Source organism: Dromaius novaehollandiae, chromosome 15 (assembly GCF_036370855.1).
Source record: "Dromaius novaehollandiae isolate bDroNov1 chromosome 15, bDroNov1.hap1, whole genome shotgun sequence".
NCBI lineage: Eukaryota > Metazoa > Chordata > Aves > Casuariiformes > Dromaiidae > Dromaius > Dromaius novaehollandiae.
In genome coordinates this window covers 5,968,494-5,993,461 of record NC_088112.1, presented here as the reverse complement: position 1 = coordinate 5,993,461, position 24,968 = coordinate 5,968,494, and the positions used below count along the sequence as shown (strand labels likewise).

Here is a 24,968-nt window from a genome sequence, read left to right as displayed (position 1 = left end):
ATCCTAATAAGGGAATAAGGAGTAGGTGGTACAAAAGACAAATAGTTTTACCAATGGTGAGACTGAACTTTGAGTGTTGTATGTTCTCCTAGTATGCTTTTTCTAATGCAAAACAAAAAACTGAAGCTGCAGAAAAGAGTCCCTAAAATGATTAAGGTTTGGAAAAAATGCTTCATGCTGACTCAGCTGTTCATTTCAACAAAATGCAAGTTAGGAGGCAACACAAGTATGGATAAACTCATGGGAGCCAGCACCAGCTATAACGCAACTTTCAGTTCCCTGGAGAAAGCCTCTCCAACATCCGTAAGGTATTAGGAAAACTCACGTTAGAAATTTTGGCCAATGCCCGAACAGTGGAAATGATTGACCATTGTCCGAACTACTAAAGGAAATGGGGGATTTTCCATCACTTGGGTGCTTTCCTGTCAAAACTGGGCGCCTAGCTGGAAGTCAGGCATTAGCCAAACACAGCTTGTGCCTTAGCTAAAAGTCAAACAGGATATAAAGGGAGGTCAAACTGGATCCACTCACGCCTTCTAGCCTTAAATCCTACAATTGTAAGGAGAGAAGCAGGTTTCCTCCCCCTTCCTCAGCCCTTAAGGAAAACAAGTCTTTTAATCTATTTAGAGGCCCTTTCTGACATTCTTTAGCTGCAGTTTTTCTCAATCAGCCTAATCTTTTCCCATCAAGCTCCATGCTAATCCCATTTTGCTCCACTCCTTAAACTAATAAAAGATTAGAGTGACATTTCAGAAAGGGCATCGTATTAAGCAGCAACTTTCCCATCTCAACAGATGACACAGTACAAAATGTAGTGAACAGGCCATTAATCTTATGGTAATGAGGTGTCAGTCTGTATGGAGACCTCCTTCTTGATCAATATGAAGGGCACAGGAATAATGAGGACACTGACGCTCACCAGCTCCGGCAACTTTGCCAGAAGGCAGCAGATCCAAAGCGCGTTGCGATGGTGGAAACGCCGCTCTGCCCTGACGACGAGAGCAAGCATCCGCCCAGATCTGCCGCCTCGTGTGCTGCCCACCCGTGATGAGCCTTTCCCTATGTTCTAATTAGGGGCATAAAACCGTTTAACACCTTCAGCTTTGCTCTAACATGAAATCAATTAGGATTACCGGCCACACACAGAGAAATGTTTCACGTCCAGCCTACTGGTGAAAAGCACTAACAAACCACTGCCATCGTTCCTACAGCGGACGAGCCATTGCTCCTCCTGGTGGTATCCCTGCTTTGCTATATCCCATTTGCTTTTATGCAGTAAGAATAAAACACAATGTTCTCATTTTTTTTTTACAAATATCACAGTTCTCTTAAAAGAAACTACAAACTACCACCATGCTTCTGGAGAATTGAAATTTTACTGCATGCTGAGAACACCTTCCAAAAAAAGTACAAGGCCCATCCTGGTTGGTGATATTTAGTGGCATCCTTACACTTGCTCTAATAGGACGTGCTCCCTGAAAGAGAAGGCAGGCTGGGAAAGGCAACTCTTCCGCACAGGCAATGCCATGGAGCTGTGTTGAACCCCCAAAGCCCCAGGTGGACACAAGGAACCACCTGGAGCATCAGGGCTTAAAAATTATCAGAAGGCAGCTAATCTGGGGAAAGGGGCTGGTGAAAGGAACAAAGGAAGACACGAGCAGCACGTCCTTCCTTTCTAAGGAAACTCTTTCGCATACGGGTTTTGCTTTTACATTTGCTTTTTTTCCCCTTGTAACTAATTAATAGAAAGTGTGTTGTTTAGCATGCCAAAAGGTCAGGCTGCTGAGGGTCAGACTGCCCAACAGTTCACCTCTGCAATTTGTGCTTTGCAACGGCTTATGTCATTACTTCTGATACAGGCGAGTGTTCTACAAACCTTCTCCCTGTAGAGGAATTCATCCCTTCTCCTGCTTTGACACAGGCTTATCTTGTACTTGCACAGTCCCTGTTGTGCCTCGGTACAGTAAGTTAATGCTAAATATCAACAAAAGAGAAACCGATTCTTTGGGATTATTTCAAGGACCGCATTTACCAAAAACTAATTTTTTAACCATACAGCCCCTAGCTAAGACTTTATTCTGATTTTCTTATCTAATTGCATAGATAAAAGAGACGCAGTAAGTAAAACAAAAGGTTCTTCTCCCATATGTTTCTGAAAATTCCTACCTCTCCATCTTTTTTTGGGAATCAGCTCTATCTTGATATAGCTTAGGCCTTTACCTGTATACTGTGGTAGGTGGAGAATTGAGCGTGTCGTAGATGAGCCTCACATGTCCTTGGTACAACTCCAAAGCCAAAGGATCATTGTCGCCTTTGTACAACAAGATGCCGTTGTCCTTGTCTGTTGCTACCTATGGAACATTAATGGCCAGGTAAGGTTGCTTAAGAATGATTAAAATAGACACAATAAGCATACAATAAAATAATATGGAAACCAAATACGCAATTTAAATATGATTTAATAAACCATATATATGACTAACAAAGACAAGAAGAAACATAAGATCCAAGAATCTCTTGGTGACCTCGAGTGGGCCCGTACACCAGTAGTTTGGCCTCCTTTGGCGGGAGGGCTCCCTTGCTTCAAAGTGGAACCTGGTCCCTGATTTCTCTCACTAGATTGTGGCTGTATTTTTGGCCACATATGAGTCATTTCTCAGTTATTACCCTGGCTTGAACTAGAGTTTTGGAAGATCTGCTCTGCGAGTAGGAGTTTATCACAGTTACAAGCAAACACGTTTCAGAAGGTGCTGATCTGTTCACAGACTTTCTACGAACACAAAGAAGGACTTGTCCCCACATCTAGTATGAGCTATTCATTCAACTCAAGTTATTAGCAAGTCATGCTGAGGCCAAATGGGAAATTTAGAGAGTCATGGCGGAATCCAGTAGCCTTTGTCCCTATTGCTTTAAGGTACATCATGAAAAGAAAATCCTGAAGACTGAATCAAAATCCGAACACTCTACTTTCCCTGTCTCCACCTCTTCACTATCTCTACAGCACAGAAGAAAAAAAAAGAGACTTAATGGGGATTTTGGATAGAACCTGCCTCCATTATTTTCACAGTATATGTTTCTTGAGGCTATTTGGTTATTTGTTTAGAATGGCAGTTAAATGCCAAAACTAAACAGTAAATTTCTTTTTGCATCGACGTTTTACTTAAATACTATACTTTTGCCCTTAAAAGATTAGTTTTATTTTCTTTAACACTTTTAATAAGGTATCTTCTATCTGGTTGTAATAATCAGTATTGCATTCTAATTTTAATTCCCTGACAATTAATTACTGGATTCAGCCTGGGAAACAAGATGAGAGAACATCATCTGCATGTACTTGCAGTAATAAACAGTTTTATTCTTCAGGCTATGGCTGATGTAATGCATGTTTTGTAGACTTCCCTTAAGAAGACAATGTCCAGATTTTCAGCTTCGAGGCTGAGATATGGTGTAGTGCAACCTTCGGGAATGCAAATATTTTAGAATAGCTTAGACTCCTTTGTATGATATTAAATAAAAGGGAATTTGGAAGAACAGTTGAAAGTGTCCAGTATACATGAATGGGCTTCATTTTTCATATAAACCTTATAGTCAAGTTCTTAAAGAAAAGATAAATATTAAGTATGTAGTTTGCTCATTAGAATAAATTTTGCAGGAATCACCCAAATAAGCTTTTAAAAATCTACTCCTTTATGGAAATTTGGTCCATTTTCCATGTCTTGACATTGGTATTTTAATTACAATTAAACCAAAGAATTAAGTCCAGAATATGATTTCCAACTGTGGAATACAGTCTCTTTGAACTGAGAAAATAAATGTAATAAAATAAATATACAGAGATGATCTTTCTTCTCACAACTTTTGAAATGTTATGCTCTCTTTGCAGGGTGAGTCTAGCATGGAAATAATCCAGATTAACAATCAGCAGCCTAAGACATAGGTGCATTATGTCTCATGTGTGTTCCACCCATCTCTCTATTAGAAAAAAATACAGAGCTAAAGATTATTCCTTCATTTACTTTGAGTTACGTCAATTTAATGCCTATTAAATTGCAAATACAAATAACTTCGAAATCACTTAAACATGACGTTGGACTGAGTATCCAAAATACCTTTGATCCAAAAAACACAAACATCACAGTAGAAGCATGGTAACTATGGTATCTGATTTCCATTGCCTTTTGACCCTTAGGCCCCACACCAAATTTAAGTGTAACAATAGGCTTGTAACAAAATCCCAAGCCTTTCATCTTGTGAACATGCACAGTAAACGAGTAAGCAAAATAATGTCTGGAAAGTCCATTTAGAGCAGCCTCTTTTAATAAGTTTCCTAATATTAAAGCACTAATTTCTGCAGGATGAAAGACCGCACTATGCCGTAATTCAGCAAAACGACAGGGAAGTTTGCTGATATCATCTGCAGTTACATTGCCAGTCTTGGGAATAAAAGAGTGGTGAGATTATGGAGGTAGGATATGTGTCCAAAAGGGTGAGGCGATGTCTTTGTCACTCATTAACCTTACGATTCCAGAGCAACCAGCTGGCTCGCAAGTTGGCTCTAACTGTGTCTGCATCATGGCCAACAACTCCTCTTCCTTCAGAAGGAAAACAATTAACATCATCACTCAGAAGAACCTTGGGCTAGCAACCCATGTCCTGCACAGCCTACCTGGAGGGAGATGTTTGCCTGAGGGCGAATTTTGGCCGATGGCAGCTCCACGTAGGAATCCTTCCCAACAAAGTTGACAGTGATGAGCTTCTCGCACTTCTGCCCGGCGAAGCCTGCCAGGCAGCGGCAGACGGGCTCGTGGTGCACCACGATGCACTGCGCCCCGTTCTGGCACTCGTAGTTGTCACACGGGCTCGTCTGCAGCAGGACCATCGGCGGAGGGTTTTCGCAGAAGAGCCCACTTCAGAAGACCAAGGAAAGAAAAAGCAGCCTCAGTTATCACCATCTTTTTGAGGAAGCAAACACGTACAGGTGCTGATGTGACACCACTACAGTTGTGTAGTGACTCTGAGATTCAAATGGCACGTGTCACATTATATGCATAACAGCTACGCAGCAGCCTGCCGTACAGAAATCCCCAGGCTAGGTCAGAATGAGCCAGTTCAAACACTGAAAGCAGTGCGTGCCATGCTTTGCACTGGTTACTTAGCTCTGCAAGGTACATCAGTCTGGCTAAAACAGTGTTTGAATGTGCAAAGCTGCTTCGATCCTACGCTGTGCCGTGCAGCCATCCCAGCAAAACCCGGGGGCCCCTGCAGCCCAAAGCTGAGACTTCCCTGCCCGCTCTCCCTGCCCTCCAGCATCATCAGCCAAAAAGCTCAGTGCGAGGCTTTGGTACCGGAGCCTACTTCTGCTGTTCTAGCAGTGGCAAGCCAGGGCAATAACTTCTGTTTTTAGTGTTTCTTACAGCCTCCTCACTTGCTTCACGGCGCATCAGAGAACACAGAAGTAACAGATGGGCAACCGCTAAAAATTATCACAGGCAGCGCACTGACACCATGCTATTTGCTGGGCAACTCGTTATTTCCAACAGCAGTGGGGTCATCAACTTTATTTCAGCTGCGTTTCTGGCTGGCTGTGTCACAGGCCAGAAAAACGCAAAGGAAAGTAAGACCTCCCAGAGCCGGAGGCGGCTGCAAAGCAAACGCCAGGTCTGCATGCTTGGGCAGGCAGCTCACGGGCGGCTCTGGAGGCCAGCTCTGCGGCTGAACCAAGCCTGGGGGCTGAGCTTCCCACTGTAGCCGGGGTGCCTCTCCGAGCAGCAGCCGTGGCTCAGCGCCCGGCTCACCCGCCTGAGCCGGGACGCCCGCACGCGCGGCGGGCCATCGGCTCGCGGCAGCAGGCTGTGGGGACTTGGCTGTGCTGAAGCACCGCCGGCAGCCCGGGAGCGGGGCGCAGGGAGAAGGTGCGCAAAGCCGCAGGCATCTTTCACACTGCTGTCACGTGTCAGACTAAACCGCAGAAAATAAAGGGAAAATCTCTGCCCAGGAATCAAGGGGCTGCAAAGGTGCCAGACCCGACTCACGACGCAGAGGGCTGCCCGGGCCCGCGGCATAGCCACGTTTCTGGCTACGGCAGCTGTCCGCGCCCAGCAACTCCTTTCTGTATTGAAAAGAGCGTAAACTCTTTGCATCAAGGCCTGTGACAGGTTGGAAAGGGGCAGATAGGGAAACGGTGAAGAGTTGGCAGCGGGCAGAGCCCCACGACTCACACCGCGCTCGCCAGCGCGGGGCCCGAGGCCTTCGATGAGAGGGCTGTGGCCGACCCATTCGTGTGACGAGCGGCCCGTTAGCAGGGTTGGAACCTCAAAATCCCACGAGGAACTTCCTGCTGTGCTGGGCACGCTGTGCTGAGTAACAGCCCGCTTACAAAAACAAAGCAAAAAAACTCCAAAAACTTCATTCCTTTCCAGTAAAGCAGGTGAGACTTGGAAGCACAAAGAATTTATAGACATTCTCTAGATGCAATTAGGATAGAAACCGAAGCCCATTTCCATGAATAAGCAGCACCAGCACTGGACGCGCAAGAATAGCAAACAAAACAGCCACTACATGTTCAAGAACAACCTTGCTTAGCCCCCGAGCCCCGAACCTCCCTCTTCTGTAAAGGAAGGAAACGGAGATGCCTGTTTTCCAACTTAAATTTTTGCATGTGTTATTTTGCACGGAGTAACAGAGCGTTATTTTAAGCTCAGGGTGGGCGGGTGGCACGAGAGCCCAACCGTCTCCCTGCTGCTGCTCACTGCCGACGCACAAGTTCGGGGTCTGCCTCTGTGGAAATCTCTTTGCAGCGTGCAAAAGAGGGAGAAATACACAATAAAATACAGATGGGCTAAATCCTGACTGCACCAGAACTTCCCCTCTCGGTGCATTTCAGGACAAACTGCCTTTCAACACTTTTCTCGTTGCATTAGCCCTTTTGCACCGGACAAGCCAGGCAGGGTTGACAGCCCAACCCCGCACACCTGCCCCATTGCCACCACGCCACTGTCGGCAGCGGGACCCCTGTGTCCCCCGCGGCTGCGGGTGGGCACTGCTCACGCTTTCAGCAATGGCTGGGGGAAAAAGCAACCGTTCCCCGTCAGCCGGTGGGAAATATCCTCTACCACAAGAGCACAATCTTCCAGAGGGACCAGCCAACCTTGTCATCTAAACGAATGTCTCTCGGAAGCTTTATCAGAAGTTGGGTGCACAGAAAGCAATTCTTGCCAGTGCACGGTAGTCCCTGCAGCGGCTAAGACCCCCAGACGGCGAGCCTCGGCCAACTCCTGGCACCGGCGCGGCCAGAGCTGCTGAGATCTGGCAGGGTCTCACCAAAGCGGGGCCCACAGCTGCTAGCCAGGCACTAAGGTGGACTTCCCAGCTCGGGCAGCTTCCTGCCCAAAGACTGCTTTCGTTGAGTGCGTGATCTCCGTCTCCAGCGCAGCGCTTTGTGGGTGGCTGGCAAACACCCGCCGGGCGAGCCAGCAGTGGGACTAACCTGGGGCAGCCCCGCAAATGGCTGTCACCACTGGCCACGCGTCAGGCGTCATTTGTCTTCCAGAGACAACTCGCAGAAAGGAGTACTGCTAACCCAGCCCACTAGTTCGGTCCTACCTGATGGCAACCATTCAGTTTTATCTGTGAGGGACAGCTAGAAAGCAGAAGAAAAGTCTGTGTGCATAATTCTAATTTCAAGGAGGTTAAAAATAATAATAAAAAAAACACGCACCCTGCAGCAGCTTCTACTAACAGAAAGCAAATGTTGCAAGAAATTGGTGTGTCTGTGCTTGGTGTTGCTCTAACGATTCCTGGAGCTCAGTGCACCTCCTCTGCAGCCTCTCCTCACCATGAAACCCTTGCGGTTGTGGCTGCACAAGGTGCTGCTGTTGGCTACTGGCGTCTAGAAGTTACATTAGCAACAAGTGTCTGTCAAGGCCTTAAAAAAACCCAAATACTAATACCTTTTCTTTCCCTAGCAGTGGAAGGTGGAGCATAGCCTGCCTTGCATAGCTTGGCCAAGTCCACAGGACTGGATTCTGCATGGTACAATCTCATTTATTTAAATAATCACTGTTGAGTTTCTTGCAAACTATCCCAAATTATCTCAAACTATCACAGTGGGGAACTCTGAAACATCCACACAATGGAGGAATGATGCTTTATACCAAGCTCAGCAATTTTAGTATGTGCTTCCCAAGTGGAGAAAGAGTTATCAGGACAACACTACTGTGAAGTGGATTGCAGAAGGAAAGGTTTGATAAGTTAGGTTTTATCCTGATGGGGTTCACAAATTCTAGAAAATGTGTTCACCTACAGGGGGTAAACAGACTTTATTTTGGGCAGAAAACACACGGAAAGCATTTCAGGAAGAAAGCGTATTATGTGATTGCAAAAAAAAAGGCACTGAGTGATGAGGCAAAGTGCTGCATGGAGCACAACTACAAATAAGCCATTAATAGCAAATGCCAAAAAGGGAAGAACGGGTGTGTGCACATGTGCTACCACTTTTTGGGGCCTGCAATCCCCATTGCATTTGCATGTGGGGCCCTTCATCGCTAAGACCTAACGGAGATGGCCATTTGTCCAACCGTGCTTCATGTGCCTGAGGACATTATGTTTTAAGCTCTTTATTACTGTGTGATTCCAAGCAGCCTTGATATACCGCATTGTGATAACCATAAAAGTGTTAGCTAACTATGCATTTATTACAACAGTGTAAACTCTAGATAACTGGGAAGTCACTCTGCAAACTCACCGTTGGGCAAAGATTCCTGATATTTAGCTGAAAAGCTGTATTGCTCTTCATCTGAGGTCTCCTGGTTATCTTTGTTAGTTTATGCTTTGTGTTCTCTCCTCATCAACACTTGTATCCTTCAAATACTTGCAAAGTTACTTCCTTGCCTCCCAGCACAGTGCCTGGGGCAGACTTTGTGAATAATTGAGTCTACAGGCCTGCACATCACAAGCCTGCTCTGTCAATCGCTACGTTCACAATTGCAATCTTAAGAGAAAAAAAATCAGAAACCTCTTCTGAGTTGTAGGCCTTTAAACTACAAAAGGATCAAGTCATGAAAAGAATAATTAGGAGATCATAATTTGTTGGAAGAATTTTAATCTTGAAATCCAGTCTCATGTTCTGCATGGAGAGCTCAAGAGCTTTCAGCTTCTTCTCAGCCTTGGCAGATGTGGCCTGTTAATGACCACTGTGATTTTTCCTTCCTGCAAGACATTTGCTCCCTTGGATCTTGACCAGGACACACATACAGGTGGCATGGACCATGAAATTATATTGCTCATCCAAATCTACCTTAGGCTATGAAGTGTTGTCTAAGCTAGTAGGAGAATTTTGGAGCTTTGTGGAGAAAGTTTCCTTTTCTTGGAGAACTTCAAGTGAAATGAAAATCCCTCGTCTGAGAAGGGGAACAAGACAGGCTGCTCCAGGTCCTCATCGTGAAGTTCCTGGTTGGAGAGCAGCCAGCTGGGAGAATGGTGCTAACTGCCCCAAGAGCTGCCCAGGACACAGAGGGAAGCAGACCAATCTCCCACCTAACCCAGGTGACCCAGCTCAACTGTGTCACAGTTCAAAAAATCTCTGCCAAACACTGGGATCCTGACTTGCTGCAAACACGTCACATTTTTCCCTGCGCACTACTGACATGCCTTAAAACATACGGCAGCTGCAGCAGAGGTCTCACGGTCCCTCTATCAGCAGGCAACAGGCTTGAGTTACCCGTGACTCTTGATACGGCTTTGCAGCCCCAGCTCCCAACTCTTTACCAATTAGATGACACCGAACATTTACAGTTCCTCTGTGGGATAGCCACTTCTTATCCTTTCCATACACCCATTTCAGAGATCCCTAAGGCCATCAAAAGGATTGACGCAGAGAATGAAACAGAGCGAGAGGGGCATGAATTTGAAATTCAGGGGATATCTGATATCCTGTAAATAACAAGTCCGATTCTGTGAAACTGCAGGCTGACATCGTATTATATATCAATGCCTATTCAGGGAAGTCTGTCCGCTTTGCAATAAAAATGTGTGTTGCGAGGGGAAAAAAAAGAGTAAGGATGAAAGCAAGAAGAATGAAAACTGTTGCAGATACAAGGCAGAGAAAAGAATTTATAAGTGTTCATGCAATCTCTGCTTTGTCAAGTCTGATCTTTTCAGGTACTCCTCTTTGTCTCATGTGTGTATTTCAAATACAGAAAAGATTGGCTGGAAGGAAGCCAGTATCCAGCCTCAGGCACTGATTAGTGAATCCATTTGGAGAAGCACACTTATCTTTGACAGACAGTGAGATTTCCAGGAGTCAGATATATTGGCATCTGTCAGAAGCAGAGAGTGGATATTTACAGCCCAAATCATACCGAGCCTGTCCGCCAACGGGCACAGAGATACCGGCACAAAACATTCACAATCCTATTTTCTTGCAGCCAGGTCTCAGGGTATGTATATATAATTTTATTTTCTTTCCCTCGCTCTCACACACACAGAGCTTATCTCTGTATAATTTATGTGTGTGCATTACCTCGTGTTTCAGCGGGAAAGGCTAGGGCAGGCAAACAGGCGAACTAGCACGGCACTGCATAAAAGACAAACTGCTATTTCCAAACCAGGAATCACCAACCCTGGGTTTTCTGTTAACCCCTTAAGACCTACTTCGGCTCCAGGATTCGGAGCACGGCGCCATCCTTACCCACAGCCATGACGGATCGGTACTATATCCAGAGGCCAACAGCTCTGAGGATGAGGGAGGCTGAAGAAGGCGCCCCGACCTCCGCGCAGGAGTGCGGCGGGGCGCGCGAGCCGTGCCACGCACCTACCTGAAGCCCTGAGGACAGACGCAGGTGTAGGCGTCGACCGCGTCCACGCAGACAGCACCGTGCCGGCATTTATGGCCTACGCAGTCGTCGTCATCTACCTCGCAGTGTTTGCCGCTGTAGCCCGGCAAGCACTCGCATCTGAAATGCAAGCGGATCGCGGTTAATAGATTGGCGCGACATTCGCAATAACAACATGCCCAGGCAGCCGAGCGCCCCGTCAGATTTAGGACCAAAGGTGCTCGCAGTTACCCCTGGAACTGCCAAGAACATTTCTCGCCCTCAGAAATGCTCCAGTCCCTCCCGTCAGGCTCCTGCAATCTGCTTAAATTTGAGCCCAGCAAAGCAATCCCACACTGCGAGTTCTTCCCAGGCAGCTCTGCGGAGGAGGACACCGGGTGATCAGATAGCTTTTCTCCCTGTGATGCTGAAGATGACAATATCTTCCCTAACCTTGCAGCAGCACTGCAGACTCAGAAGGCAATACACTTTTTAGTGGCAGTTTCTCCAATGTCTCAGACTACGCAAAAAAGCAAAAGACTCTGCCGGTGCCTCTGCGCCGCTGGGTGTTTGAAGCTCACCCTGGACAGCTGCGGAGAACACAGTAAGCTGCCACCTCCCAAATGGAAATAATGTGCAAGCAAACCACAAAACTCTGCAAATTTAAAGAAAAAGACCATCAGTATTGAGCCCACCACCTGTTTGTCATTCCCTTGCAAGGCATGGTAAATATTGCTGCAATTACTGAGCTCTGCCTCCAAACCCGATCCTTTCCCGTGGGAAGACGGAGGCGAGGCACATACCTGCCACTGCGGGACATTGCCAGGCTGAGCAGAAATGCAACGGGACACCCCCAAGCCTCCAAATGGTTGGGGTTTTTTAATATAGTTCTTACGTCTGTTGTATGAACGTTGCACCAGCATTTCTGTAATAAGCATTGCCAAGTTTATAACCTGACCATAGAAAATATGTCCCAAAGTCTCTGGCTAGGACCAGATCTTTTGGGATTGCTAAACAGCTTCTTTCTGAGTCTATAGTTTAGACAAATGTTTAGTCATGAACACATTTTAGTCCATAAAACACATTTCACTCCTCCCAGCTGGATTTTACTGCACATCTGGAAAACAAACAGTGCATCACTTAAACCAAAACAAGGGGAGAGCTATAATTATTTCCCCAATATATAAGAGAGGGGTCTGTGCTCTTGCTCAAGCCCCTTGCGTGGAACCAGCATGTTTGCACTGAGAGCTGGGAGAGGAGAGACATCATCTGCTGAGCCAAGGGATGTGGCACCAGGGGAGAAAACCGCTGCCCTGCAGCTGTATCACCACTGCCCTCCTCCTCCTCCCTCCTCCCCTGCCAGGCCCTGGCGGGGCCAGGACACCATGAGGCTACTCGTGGAAAGTCCCTTCAGAGGACATAAGTGCAGGGAGACCCCTCAGTCTGCACTTCAAAGCATGGCTCATACTGACCGGCTCAAAAAGGAGGAAATAGAGCAAAACCTATTAACTTGCAAGGTGTAGGATGCATGCAGCTATGTAGAAGCATATCCTCCCCATGGAAGAGGCCCCCATCACGACCCTCTGCAGCCACAGGACGGTTGATGTTCCAGCTCTGCATGTCTGAATAGCATTTCTACATCGTGGTGGCTCAGGGAATATTGTGATTAGCATAACGCAGATGACAAAACAGGGCAAAAGGAAGAAGTGTGCCTTCCCCCAGCCATACAGAGTGGGCAACACTTTTTCGGCAAGATTTCAATCACACCTGCGAGCAAATAATGTCAATCAAAAGACTTTGTGGGGGGAATTGGCAGCATTTAGTCCTGCTGCTTTTTATTGATCCCCGCAGTCCTAATATAAAGTGATGTAATAATGAACGATGTGCAGCTCCTCATTCAGTGCTGCCATGCATCACTTTTATGATGTGTATTGGCTATCTCAGTAATGACAGAACCACCACTTTTCTCTGCAGGGCTGCATTAAATCAGCGTTTTAAGCTGTCAGGTAATAATTCCAAAGCTTTAGAATAATAAAGTATATTTATACCATGCTCCAACATCACTGCAGTGAATGGAAAAACATGCTTCTTTCCTGAAGTTATTTTTTTTAGAAGTCATTTCATTGTGTTAAATGATTTTTTTTTTTTGGTCTGGCACACAGAAAGCTACCCTTCTTCTACAATAACAGTGCAGGAAAGATCTGGAGGTTGGAAGTGAGGAAAGCCACCTGCAATTTTAGCTTAGAAAGCAAAGAGCTCTGCGCAGCCAAACACGCATCGAAACAGTTCAGCTTGCTTCCAGGCTTGGCTTTCCCTTTGCAATCACGGAATTCCTTTTAGGCCAGTCATTTCTGAGTTTATAGTGTGTCACATCTTGGCTGAAGCTACCAAAAACGTCTGCCTGGAGCATCACAGGTGAGAAATGTGGCCACGTGACTGTGGTGTCCAGCCTGCTGCCAGAAACCCAGTGTCTTGCCCCTGTGGAAGACACACTTTGACTCCATCCGTTGTCTACATACTGCCGGCAAGTGACTGCAGATCAGCACAAGTATAATGCAGTAAAGAAGTAGTCAAACATGTTTTCATATTCAAGTCTTGGTAAAAGACTAATCGATAAGACTAGCTGGGGCGTTTCATGTCCCCATGACCCATCAAATGCCAGCACATTTAGGATGCTGCTTTCTGCTATAGCCTGGTAATGATGGCAACATTCCCGCTAGAGAGAGCCTAAAAATGTCCTTTGGTATTCAAAATGTTGGCCTATACATAGGGATTTGCATCTGTATGCACTCAATATCTATTTTATTAAAGCTATGATTCATGGCTTCTATTGCAGGGCCAAAATGGAATTTCGCTCCCCATATCAATACATAATTTAGTTTTCTATTTTTTTTTTATTTCTTCATAATCTTTTTCCTCCTTCTGCAGATCTGGCAACTGACCGCAGCTAAAGGCAGGTCAGAGACTGATGGGTGTCCCTGCCGTTGCTACAGTCTCCATTGGTGTGTCCCACTCGGGTGCACAAGGAACACACCTGGCAAAGGGATGGTCAGCCAAAGCCCGGGAACAAGCCCCTATATCAAGTCATTCCTGACATTAATATCCTCCAGCTTGGTAAGTGGAGCGGAGGACTGACGCATGAGCCTGACCCATCCTGCACACAGCATTACACTGCACCGTGCTAAACATTGGGCACATCATAGGTCAGCAGATCAAACTACTCAGGGGCCTGATGACAGCACAGGACCAGAGCTTCTTGTTTTTGAACAAGACCCAAGAGCCACCGTTCAGCACCACAAAAGCTGCTGAGTGGTCTCAGCCCATTTCTGAATTGTTTGGTGAAACCAAGGTGTGCAAGAAAAAGCAATACTGGGACTACTTTCAAGGCAAGGAAGCAGTCTGGCCTGCTAGAAAGTAAAATGGTAGAGAACAAGTACAGAAATTCTGAATTTTGGTGTAGCATTCTGCAAATAATGAGAATAACTCTAACAGTGGTAGATAATACTTAGAGTTTAGGCTCTCCCCAAAGGTTGAGGGCAAAACTGTGAAGAACACTGTTCAATACGACCCCCTGCTAGCAAGGAAACAAGCAGGTGTCTTATCTACTCTGAGTACACAAGCGGCAGGTCTGAAAACACTTCCAGCAAAGGTAAAACTGTTCAGCACCACGGCAGTCTCCATCCCTTCATTTATCTGGCGACACTGGGCAATCTGAGTTACAAGCCTTTTCCTTGTAACATGCTGTAACTACTGGATTAGCTGCATGATGGATTAGCTAAGAACAAAGGCTGGGAAGAACATCAGGGACTGTCCATGTAGCGCAGCACACACCTCCTTTTCCATCCCTGTGCATCACTCAGGAACTGTCCTAATGATTTAGCAGCTTCATCTTCCTTGAGAGCTGGAAAAGTCTGTCTGCAGCTTTTTCACCCAAAAGCAAAGCATGAGTTGTCTAGCACGAATTCAGCTGCCCTCTAGGTAGCCAGCATCACTAAAACCTTGTCTTGCCTCTGTTTAACTGTCATGAAATATATTGCCTGTTAGTTTATACTGTTCTGTTACACTGGTAGCTTCACAGGACACAGTCTGACCCAAATGACAAGCTACCAGGAAGAGCAAAGAGCACTTCTGTCTCTCACGGGCTACATGCTGGGTGTGCTGGGGAGGCTGTCACTTGCCAAAATCCCGGCGTTCCTCCCAGGAGGGGACCCGTGAGCCACCAGGAGAGCACAGTGGCTGCAAGATCAGCTAAACTGCTGAACTGCTCTGAAATGTTATCTTCATCCAAGTGATGAATGCTGGCACCTCTCAAAACACCCCCCACCCAAGGACCTCCAGATGTTTCAGTACCATTTGAAACAGGAAGATTTACTTTGTCACTGTGAAACAACGTCATCGCCAATATGCAAATACAAACACAGGAGACAAATCACAAAATCTAGCAGTAGCCTAGCAAGGCTCGCTTCTCTATAAAGATAGGAAAAAGAAGGCTCCTGAGTCAGAGCAGTTGGGTTTAGCTGTTCTCTCCTGGTGAGGGACCGCAGGGAGATGAGCCTTGCCGCGGCTAAGGCCAGCCCTTGTGACTGCTCTCTGCAAGCGCAAGGCATCCGGGAAGACAAAAGCTGAAGTGGGAATACAACAGAAAACTCCTGACCCCTAACCTTATACTCTGCCCACAAAAGTTTTTTTTCTCCTTCTTAATAATTAGACTGGGGACTGGTGAGCCAGTATATAAACAGTGAGCCAGCATTGGAGGAAAACTGAGTTACATCTGTTTTATCTCCTCACACTTGGGCTACTTGAACTGATGGATGCCCAAAGGAACACATAAAGACATTTCTGATGCAGGATAAGGTATTTTGTAGACACTATTCCAGAAGTGCTCCTTTTGTCATGCTCTATTCCAGAATAACTGCTCTGCTCTAAGGTACATCCATTACTTCCAAGTAAACCGCAGAAAGCTGGAAAAGTATGTATGGTTGCATTAATATGTAGCTTGGTCTGAAGTATAGTCATGCATTATTTTCATCAATTCTGATGTTTTTTACCCATTACCCCAAACTCACTGCCAGTTCAACCCTATCCAAGCCAACAGATGGATCTGCCCAGCATGTGAAGATCTATATGCACAGATGCTTACCTGAATCCTTTGTCAAGGGGGAGACATTTGGACTCATGTTGGCAGGGATTTAGCTCAGGAATGCAATGGTTGATCACCTCATCACACAGTTCACCTGAGGCAAAAGAAAAGCAAAAGGCTGTAAGATGACATCGACTTGAATTCTATCAATCAACAGTACCTATTTTTAATGAGAATTCAGCTACCTGAGCTATAACCACTCTGCTGTGTATATCACATGAATTTGACAGGTCGGACGAAAAAGTACTTATATATATACTCCACTTGAAAACAGACTATGGATTAAACAGACAGATCCTGACCCAAGAGCTCCTATATCAAAGCAATTAAGTGACACAAAAGTGAAGCTACTCATTAGACCTTAACATTTTCACAGCAAAACATATTTTAATCATAGCCAATACTCTGCCATAGAAGCACATTGCACATTATTCTGGAAAAAAACAACCCACAAACCCTCCCTTGAAACCTCTGCAACTCTCAGTAATAGGAACCAGCTTTAGGACTGCATGTAATTATAAAACATTCACTATTTATAAGAAAAGTACTAGCTCTATTGTGCTCACAGGAGATGATGTCTTTTCAGAAAAAAAGAAATCAGTGTAAGCTCAGCTCAGATGTTTCTAGGTATTGTGTGTAACATGCCATGCACCTCCCAGGATTTGTTTAAATTTTAATAATTGATAGTTCTAAAATGTTCAAAATCAGATAGTTTATTTAAACACCACCCTTCTCTGAGTCCTAAATTATTAGGTCACACTTCAGTACCCCAGGATTTGAGATCCAGCCAAAGACTGTTCAGAAATCTTTGCCTTCCCAAGAAAACAACAGAAAACTACCCTAAACCTCCCAAAGCCATGAAGGAAAAGCAAAGGTCAAGTATTCTCAACATGGAAACCCTCAAAAGCTACAGTCCCAAAGTCCCCTTTGCAGCAGTATCAGCAGAGCACATCTGCAGGGTTTCAAGGTTATGCATATTGTGTGTGCCTATACGCAGGATACACACTACCATGCAAACAGCAAACCGTCGCCTGTAACAGTCAAACAGGAAAAACAGTGTGGGAGGCACTGGTGGGTCCACAACTTTCTAGCAGTATTTCCATGAAGCTGCAGCTCCACCTGACCAGGGATAATCTCCATGTTCAAAAAGAATTATACACCTAACTCTAGTGGCTACAGAGAAATACTTGAAAATACAACCCAGGTGAACCACAAAGATCAAAATGCAGAAGGCAAATGCAAATCAGAACCATCTTTGATCAGGCTTGTGATTTGGCAGGGATGATGGAGAGCGCAATTGCAAGGCTGACTCTGGTGGTGACAGGTATGGGCCAAGCTGTTAACGCCCCTTGCTCCCTCCTTCAGGTTATTCCTCCCACAGCTCCTGCCTCACTACAGGACAACCTACATAGCTCTTCATTTGACTCTTCACATTAGATTGGTAAAATAGTATTGTTTTGCAAGAATTACTCAAAAAGTTTTTGTTTCAAACACGGAACATGTAATATACCTGCTTTTGAGAGTCAAGCATAAATGGTCAAGTGTAACTGAGAAAAGAGATTAAGAATACAAGACCTGGAGGCATGCTAGAGGGTACCACCAGTGTAAACCCCATATTCAGGTACCATACCATCGTGACTTTTAATGGGTTGACTGTAGCAATACTGGTGAAGCCTAGCATGATGATCTACTGTGGACAGAGTTTCTTGTTTGTCATAACTGCTGTGAGACAAACATTTCCATCTGGAGCTGGGCAATCCCGTGAAACCACTGCTGTTAAAAAGCACACAGTATTTTTACAGCCTTGGAGAAATCTTAGACAAATGTAATGAATGCTTCAAGCTCAGGGAGGGGGACACATCAACAAAATAGACTGCTGCACACCCACGGGAACCAGATCATCCACTAGCCTTGGGGTTGGTTGGCTCTTGCACTTTGTTGTTCCTCAAATGCAAGTGGGGACATTCAAGCCATATCAATATGAACACAGCTGGAGACAGTCATGAACACATTTTTGAGGTGGCAGAACTGGAAACAGGTCTGCTCACTTAACTGATCCCCAAATCCATGGACCACCAACCTGCCCAATACTAACAAGCAAAGCGACTAGCCCTCAGCCCCCAGGCAGACATTACCACCAGCAGGTCAGAACTTGTCCAAAGCCCTGGTCAGCTGCCCGTTTGTCTTCTTCATACTCCTTATACCTCTTAGCAGTACAAAATAACATATGAATCACATGTGAAAATAAATGTGAGAAAAACGTAACTGGCTGGTGACATTAAAGGAACATGATGATCTAAAGCTGGAAATATTTTCAGAAGACATCATTTAATAACTAAGTACAGTGTGCATAGATGCTTTCAATTGTCATTTTGCTAAAGAGGTCCAACACAGCCTTTCCAGCCTTCTTTTTATCTTTTTATTTTGAAGAAAAGGAAACAGGCTTTTTAAAGAAAAAATAAGAACAGTTTCATAAGCTCTCAAAGGAAATCATAATTCTTCTTAAAGTATTCTTCTCAGCAGTCTTGACAAGTACTTAAAGATCCAGTGAAAATCTCCCAAAATGTATACACTTGTCAAATATTATGACTCACTGTGTCATACTGAAGGTTCCACTATCAAAATTTAGGAGAATTCCAGGCTTGGTACCAAACACAGCATCCAAAAATTTATTATTTTTTATGTGAAGCTTGGAATGTTCATGGATCCTTCCTGTTATTTTTCCTCATCTATCACTCATTACAGAGCCCACTTGGGAATGTCTTGCAACTTGAGCAGCCTCATCTCAGGGAAGAAAATTCTACTTGATAAATTATTTCAGGCTCCACCAGTGTTCACTGGATGTTGCAGAAAGCATGCCAGGGAAATAAAACACTTTCTGAAAAGCAAAACCCAAGGCACTAGCTACACAAAGGCTTTTTTATATTTTGTTCAGTCAGAAAATATTTAGGCCAAAAAATCTGCCCTCAGACCTGAGGGTGCTATATTCATTGGCCACTTTAATGTGAGTATCAGAGGAAAAATCTGATCCTCTCTCCTTTTCAGAGTGACACAAGGCTGCTTCTCTGTGTAGCAATTAAAGGTCTCTTCCAAGTTTCTCATTGGATAGCTATGCGAATCTGAAAATGAACTCCACATTAATCTCAGGCCAACTTCTAGCAGCATTAATGATTTTTGTGGAAGGTATTTGATGATGCCAAAACAACACAAAACTTCAATGTAATGCTCTCCCAAAGCTAGAAAACCTTTTTACACTCTCCTATACATTCTCAAATCAGAGCTCCAATTTGGGTACACAAGGGTCTCTAAAGACAGGAAAACAAAACCCATATTTCTCTTCTGATCAGTTAAGCAAATCTTTTATCCCAAATCATTGTTTTTGCTTCACTAAGGCACACCCAAACTCTTTCAGGAAAGCCTAGGAGAGTAGATCACATCTGCAGTGCACCCCACGAGGAAGAGGTTGGGGCTATGTCAGATGTACAAGACAAAAAACGTTTATGCCATCAGATTTTACTTTTTATGGTAGCTAGTGGTATTAACTCAAGGTAAGTTTGGGGTGTGCAGAGCTGGGGCATGGTAAGAACAGGGTATCTTTTTAAAGATGGGCACAACCTCAGCTGTGTGGGCACTGCATTTTAGACTCCTTAAGGCCAACAGTAATGCGCTGGTAACTGGTGTCTGCTTAAGAAAAGCAAGTGTTAAACAGATGAAGGAAGCAACCTGCTCTGCTGCCTTGCAGGTTACAAGCAATTTGTACCGATAGGGTACTAACAGGTGGTCTGCTCATTGCTGCTGTCTCATGCATTAAAAAAAAAAAAAAAAGGAAAAAAAACCACCAGGAAGGGGGACCCCCACTGTCGAAACAAGAGGAAAGGTATTTTGCCCCGTTGGAACTATTTCCCTTGTCCTCTTTACCAGCAACACTCATTGCTTTCCAAAAAGCCACAACACAGCATTTATTACCTCATGCAACATTTCCCTGCTCTTACTTCTTCAGCAAAATCCTGAATTTCATGGGGCTTTTCACGTTGACTTTTTGCAGGGCTCACTGCTTATGAGGAGCTGCCAAGAAACATGCTTATGCTTTTCTGTAGTCTTCTGCAGGGCTCAGAACGAAGCCAAAACAACAATGGAGCAATAAAGATGACTTTCGCACACAGTTTAACATTCAACTTTCCCTTTTTTTTCCCAGTCTGTGTTATCAAAAGAGCTATTTATGTCATGCCACATTAGACTTTTAAAACTAGGATCTAGACTTTTTTAAACTAGGGTCCAAGTTACACTATTTCTCCTTAATCTGTAAAAGAGGAGCTTGGATGTGGTGACAGGATTTTATGTATTTATCTGCGAGTAAAACTGCAGTTCTGAATCGACCAGATAGCCCACCAATTCGCAACCAATGATGCTTTAGTTTCCTAAGACACTTTGGTTATCCTTTGTTCTCTCATTTATGATATTATAAAATAATTAATAAGGCAACACGGAAAATATTCTCACCCTCACATAAGAGGAGCTTTTGTAGGGCCTGGAAGACTACGAGCAAAAATGATGTCAAGAATTTCACAATATTACTTGAGGAAAGGATGGAGACAGCCTGGCCTTTATCCATGGAGCTGACTTTTACAGGCTGCACAGGGAGAAAATAGATATTTGAGTGGTTAAATAGGATGTTGCAATTTTCTTAACTTTGCCAGGTAAGTCAGAATGCAACTTGTCCCTTTACTGGGAATAGTAAAAAAACATTGCGCTGTTATTCTTGTAAGAGACTACTCAGCTGATATCTAATATCTTGCATCCAAAGAAATGTTTTTTGCACTTTGTTTTCCCCTTCTCTCTTCTCAGTTATTAAAAAAAAAGTGCCAACTGGAAATACCAGGAGCACACAGAACCTAAAAATGGCTGGGCGGACGAGACACAGGCTGGCCCTCCCATATACTAGTAGGGGTGCTGCCAAGAAAATACTTCAGTTAGGAATTTTGTTGATGTTCAGTGAAAAAGATTTGAGGCTCATCTTAGAAAATAAAACCCAGGATTTTTTACTTCCAAGCTGGCAATGAAGAAAAAAGTCTTTGTCAGAATCTTTCAGTAGCAAATGCACTCGGCTGCCACGTAGGATACCAACCCCCCGGCTGAACTCAAAAGAAGTGTTTTTTGAAAACTACCTGGAAGGCACCGCAGCAGAATCTGGCTGCGGATTATTAATGGAGTCTGCTCTCGCTTGACAAACAGCACCCACAAGACTTAGCAGGCAGAGAAGTAAGAATTATTTTATGCTGTTTATTCTACGTTAATGCTTTAAGAGCTCATATCTGAGTTTTCACGTATCAGCTTTTGGCCTATGTTTTAAATAGGAGCTTGAAGTTAAACTGCACATTGAGATTCCCAAGTAGGTGACTTGTTTTTCAGAACTAGGGAGCAATTACTTACCTCTAATCTTAAGGTTAAAAAAAGAGATAACTGATTAAGTGGCAAGATCTGGACAGAGAAACAGTTCATGTTTGTTAACTTGTCATTTCGGTTTTGTCTGGTTTCACTTGCATTCTGTCTTACAGTTTGTCACCCCCTTAGCTTTCCTCTTTGTGGTTGACAGTTCTGACCACGCTCTCCTTAGGTTAGTCATAGCTCATGTTTGTAAGTTTAATAAAGATCAGTTTATTGAACTTTTTACAGCTGCCACCCAACAACAATGAAAGAAGCCAGAGGGCAGGGTCTTGCCAAAAGTTGCTGCTGAATTATACATATATATACACATATGTATATATAAAGCAATAAATACAATCCAATAGCACACTGACCCTTTATTTCCCCACACAAGGAAGCGGGTAAACTCACCTGTGAAGCAATATGTCTAACGCAATACACTATTTGACACACAAGTCAATGCTTTGCCCACCACAGGCCTAAAAACTCTCTGAAGACAAAATATCCGCTCATTCCATAGGCAAAAAATAACTAAAATGGGCAATTCCTAACACTCTTACAGGGTGGTAACCTGCAATCTAGCATTATCCCTCGGAACCACTACATCTGGAATAGATCCTAATTTTGCTGGTCCTTACGTTTTGGAACTGCACTACTTCATGTGGATGCTTTCCATGTCTGTGATTTGTCTGGAGTCTACTAGGGATCAATTCAGTTATATACGCACAGGCATCTAGTGACATCTGAGATACCATAGGGTTTCTGCAATGTCCTTTCAGGGCTGGCAGATATGACACAGGACACTCTGTAGACCCATGCCCATCTGAAATGGCAACTGGAGACCAAGCAGCACGCTCCAGGGCATCTCAAATGGCATCTGACACAAAGGTTTAGGCAACCGACTTGAATCTTTTGGGTCCACGTTTTGCAATAGCTGTGCAGAACATACCAGGTCACAGTGAAACAGTTTGATGCACTGATGTCAAAATGTTTTTTTGAGACAGGCTGCCTTCTAAATGTGACCTCCACTGTGGTCCTACAACCGGTCACAGGGTGATCAGATGTTCAGCCTCATAGTGCTAGGAAACCAAGTGTAACAGGAACTTTGCATCCTTGCCATCACGATTTTCAGCAAAAGCTCAAAACGCTTGACCAAGCCTTGCTCTAATAGGCTTAAGCTTCCAAGACATCCAAGTCACACTTTATTGTTTGAAGTATCTAACTTCAATTCTGGCAGGCTTAACAAAAAGATAACAGAATACAGATGCTCCTTCAGAATATATATTTTTAAACATTGACGTCTTTGAAGAATACTTTATATGCAAAAAGACATACTTATTTCTTGCTGGCAATTCTAACAGGGCCATCATGGAGGTACCTGAGTGCTGAGTATGCTAACTATCCATAGGTGCTCGTCGCAGGATTGATAACTACGCAGTATGCACTACCTGCAAGTAAGCAACTTGCTAAATAATTAATGGACTTGTGGTCAACTTCTAATGCTCTGATGTGTTTCTTCACAGATTGGATTTCATCAGCTGTGAATCCTGTTTGTAGATGACATTTTCATCTGTCCTTAAGACAGTGGCAGTTGACTATATGGGAGCACAGAATGATACTTGAGATTACATTTTCTTAGAGATATACCATGGTCTTGATGAACAAGGAGAAATACCTGGTTCCTAAAACATGACACATTAAATCTTACAAATGGGGATTTGACCAGAAGAAATCCTGGACTGTCTGACGGTGCAGAGCTCCAGCGGGACACACCACCTGTGCCGACGTCTGCTAAAGAACCCAGTCAGGCTGTAGTACTGCCAGCTGTTGTGCTATTTTCTTCAAGCCCAGTAAGAAAGCTAGCCTCATAGCAACGACACGCAGTTCTCTCTTAATAAAACAGGATGGGATATTGGCTTAGGCTTTTGACCTAAGCACTTCCAGCCCTTCCAACTCTTCTCATCCATTGGCTACACAAGTGGGAAACATAGGTGCCTCTTTATTCTTTGCACAGAAAGCAAACACACTCCACATTTGCCAAGCAACTAAAACTGAGAAACTTCCATGTAAGGCAGAACTCCTTTAGACAGGAGGAGGAATATATACCAAACTCTAACCACAATTTGCTCTGTTTGTCTCAAGGAAATTATGGCTGAAGTTCCAAAATTTTTAAAGGATCTGACACTTGAGTACTTGTTTAATGCCTTCCGTGTTTTATTAGGCAGTCCAAACCCTTGTGGGACCACAAGGCTGAACCACACTATCTAAAAACTTCCTGCTGGTACATTTGACATGTAGTTAAAAACACGCAAGGGGAAAAAAAACAATCTACTGGGCAATGATTCACTTAAGCTTAATCCAGCTGTCACTGGTGCCCTTCCCAGGAGTTGTTTTGAATCAGCCTCGCAATGGTTAGCTATGGGGAACAGGCTCGGGTGCTCCACAAATGAGTGTCAACCACAAGGCACCACACAACTTCTTTCTTCCAGAGCCGTTCTGCTTGACTAAGTGCCTGACTTTGGCCGTGCAACGATACCACAATCAGATATGCCAGAAAAAGGGCCCATAATCGCTAACAGTGAATAGCGTTCTGTCTAAAAGTAGCGTAACTGCAAAAATTTCAGATACCATCTACCACAGGACACTGCAAGGTCCCCTAAGGTAAAATACATCTTAGCCTTCTCTTTCAAACACATAACACCAGAAATTGTTTCTAGCTTTGTTTTTGAGAGTTTTTTTTTTTCTGTGATACAAACCACTTGCAGCTTTTTCCCAAAGAAAGAGACTATTTTAAAACATTTGGGTTTTTCTTTTCCCCCTCCATGGGATGTCAAGCATTTTAGAAAAGATCTATTTTCAGTGTTACAGGCCACTTCAGTTTTTTGTTAGGTTTCAGAACACAGAGGTGTGGCTATTTGTGTAGGCTTGTTAGAACACTTAGCAAAAACTGAATTATTTCCTGGGTTTTTTTTGTGTGTAAAAGCTACATATTTCTGCTTCTGGCTAAATAAAAGAAAAAGGAGGAAGGAAAAGTCACAGCAAACACACAAACAAACAAAACTAAACAAACTAGAAAGTAAAGCATAAAACCACTCAAAGTATATAATACATATTTGGTACAGACCCTTTGGTCCTTTACGTATGCTTGGACGCCACTTCCAGTAAGAGTGCAGTGCATAGGGAGACTAGAGGAGCTTTTCAGAGGTACAAAATTCCGCCTTTGCATTTAGAATTATTAGCAAATTAGTGATGGCCCTCAAGAAGGTCTATGACAGAAGTCAATTGAAAAATAAATAGAAAAGAAAAATGGTATGGATTTGGTCTTAGATTTCTAAAACACAAAGCTAGGGGGACAGTGGAGTGCTCATATAAATAGGGAGAGATAAGCTGTGTTAAAACCACAGTATCAGAAACAGACACATTCCAAAAAGGAAGTTAAGACATCAGCAGAAAGACGAAAATGGACAAAAATCAGAAAAATGGATCCCTTAGAGAGAGAACGAACAAGGGTACTGTGACCGATTCAATTCATAGCTTCCTCTTTTCCTGTTCCTAGCTACGTCTTGTTTTCAGGAGTAAAGACTACAAAACTG

General features: G+C 44.1%; 1 protein-coding gene across 3 annotated transcripts in view; it reads right to left on the bottom strand.

The window, feature by feature from the left end:
- The window catches only part of SLIT3 (slit guidance ligand 3), a 509,126-nt gene that overhangs the window by 23,934 nt on the left and 460,224 nt on the right, over positions 1 to 24,968 (bottom strand). For all 3 annotated transcript variants that reach the window (XM_026098439.2, XM_064520837.1, XM_026098440.2), the window contains 4 exons: positions 15,952 to 16,045; positions 10,815 to 10,952; positions 4,667 to 4,907; positions 2,221 to 2,351 (listed from right to left, as the gene is read on the bottom strand). In XM_026098439.2, the coding sequence (XP_025954224.1) occupies positions 2,221 to 2,351; positions 4,667 to 4,907; positions 10,815 to 10,952; positions 15,952 to 16,045 (604 nt within the window). The remainder of the gene's footprint in view (positions 1 to 2,220; positions 2,352 to 4,666; positions 4,908 to 10,814; positions 10,953 to 15,951; positions 16,046 to 24,968) is intronic.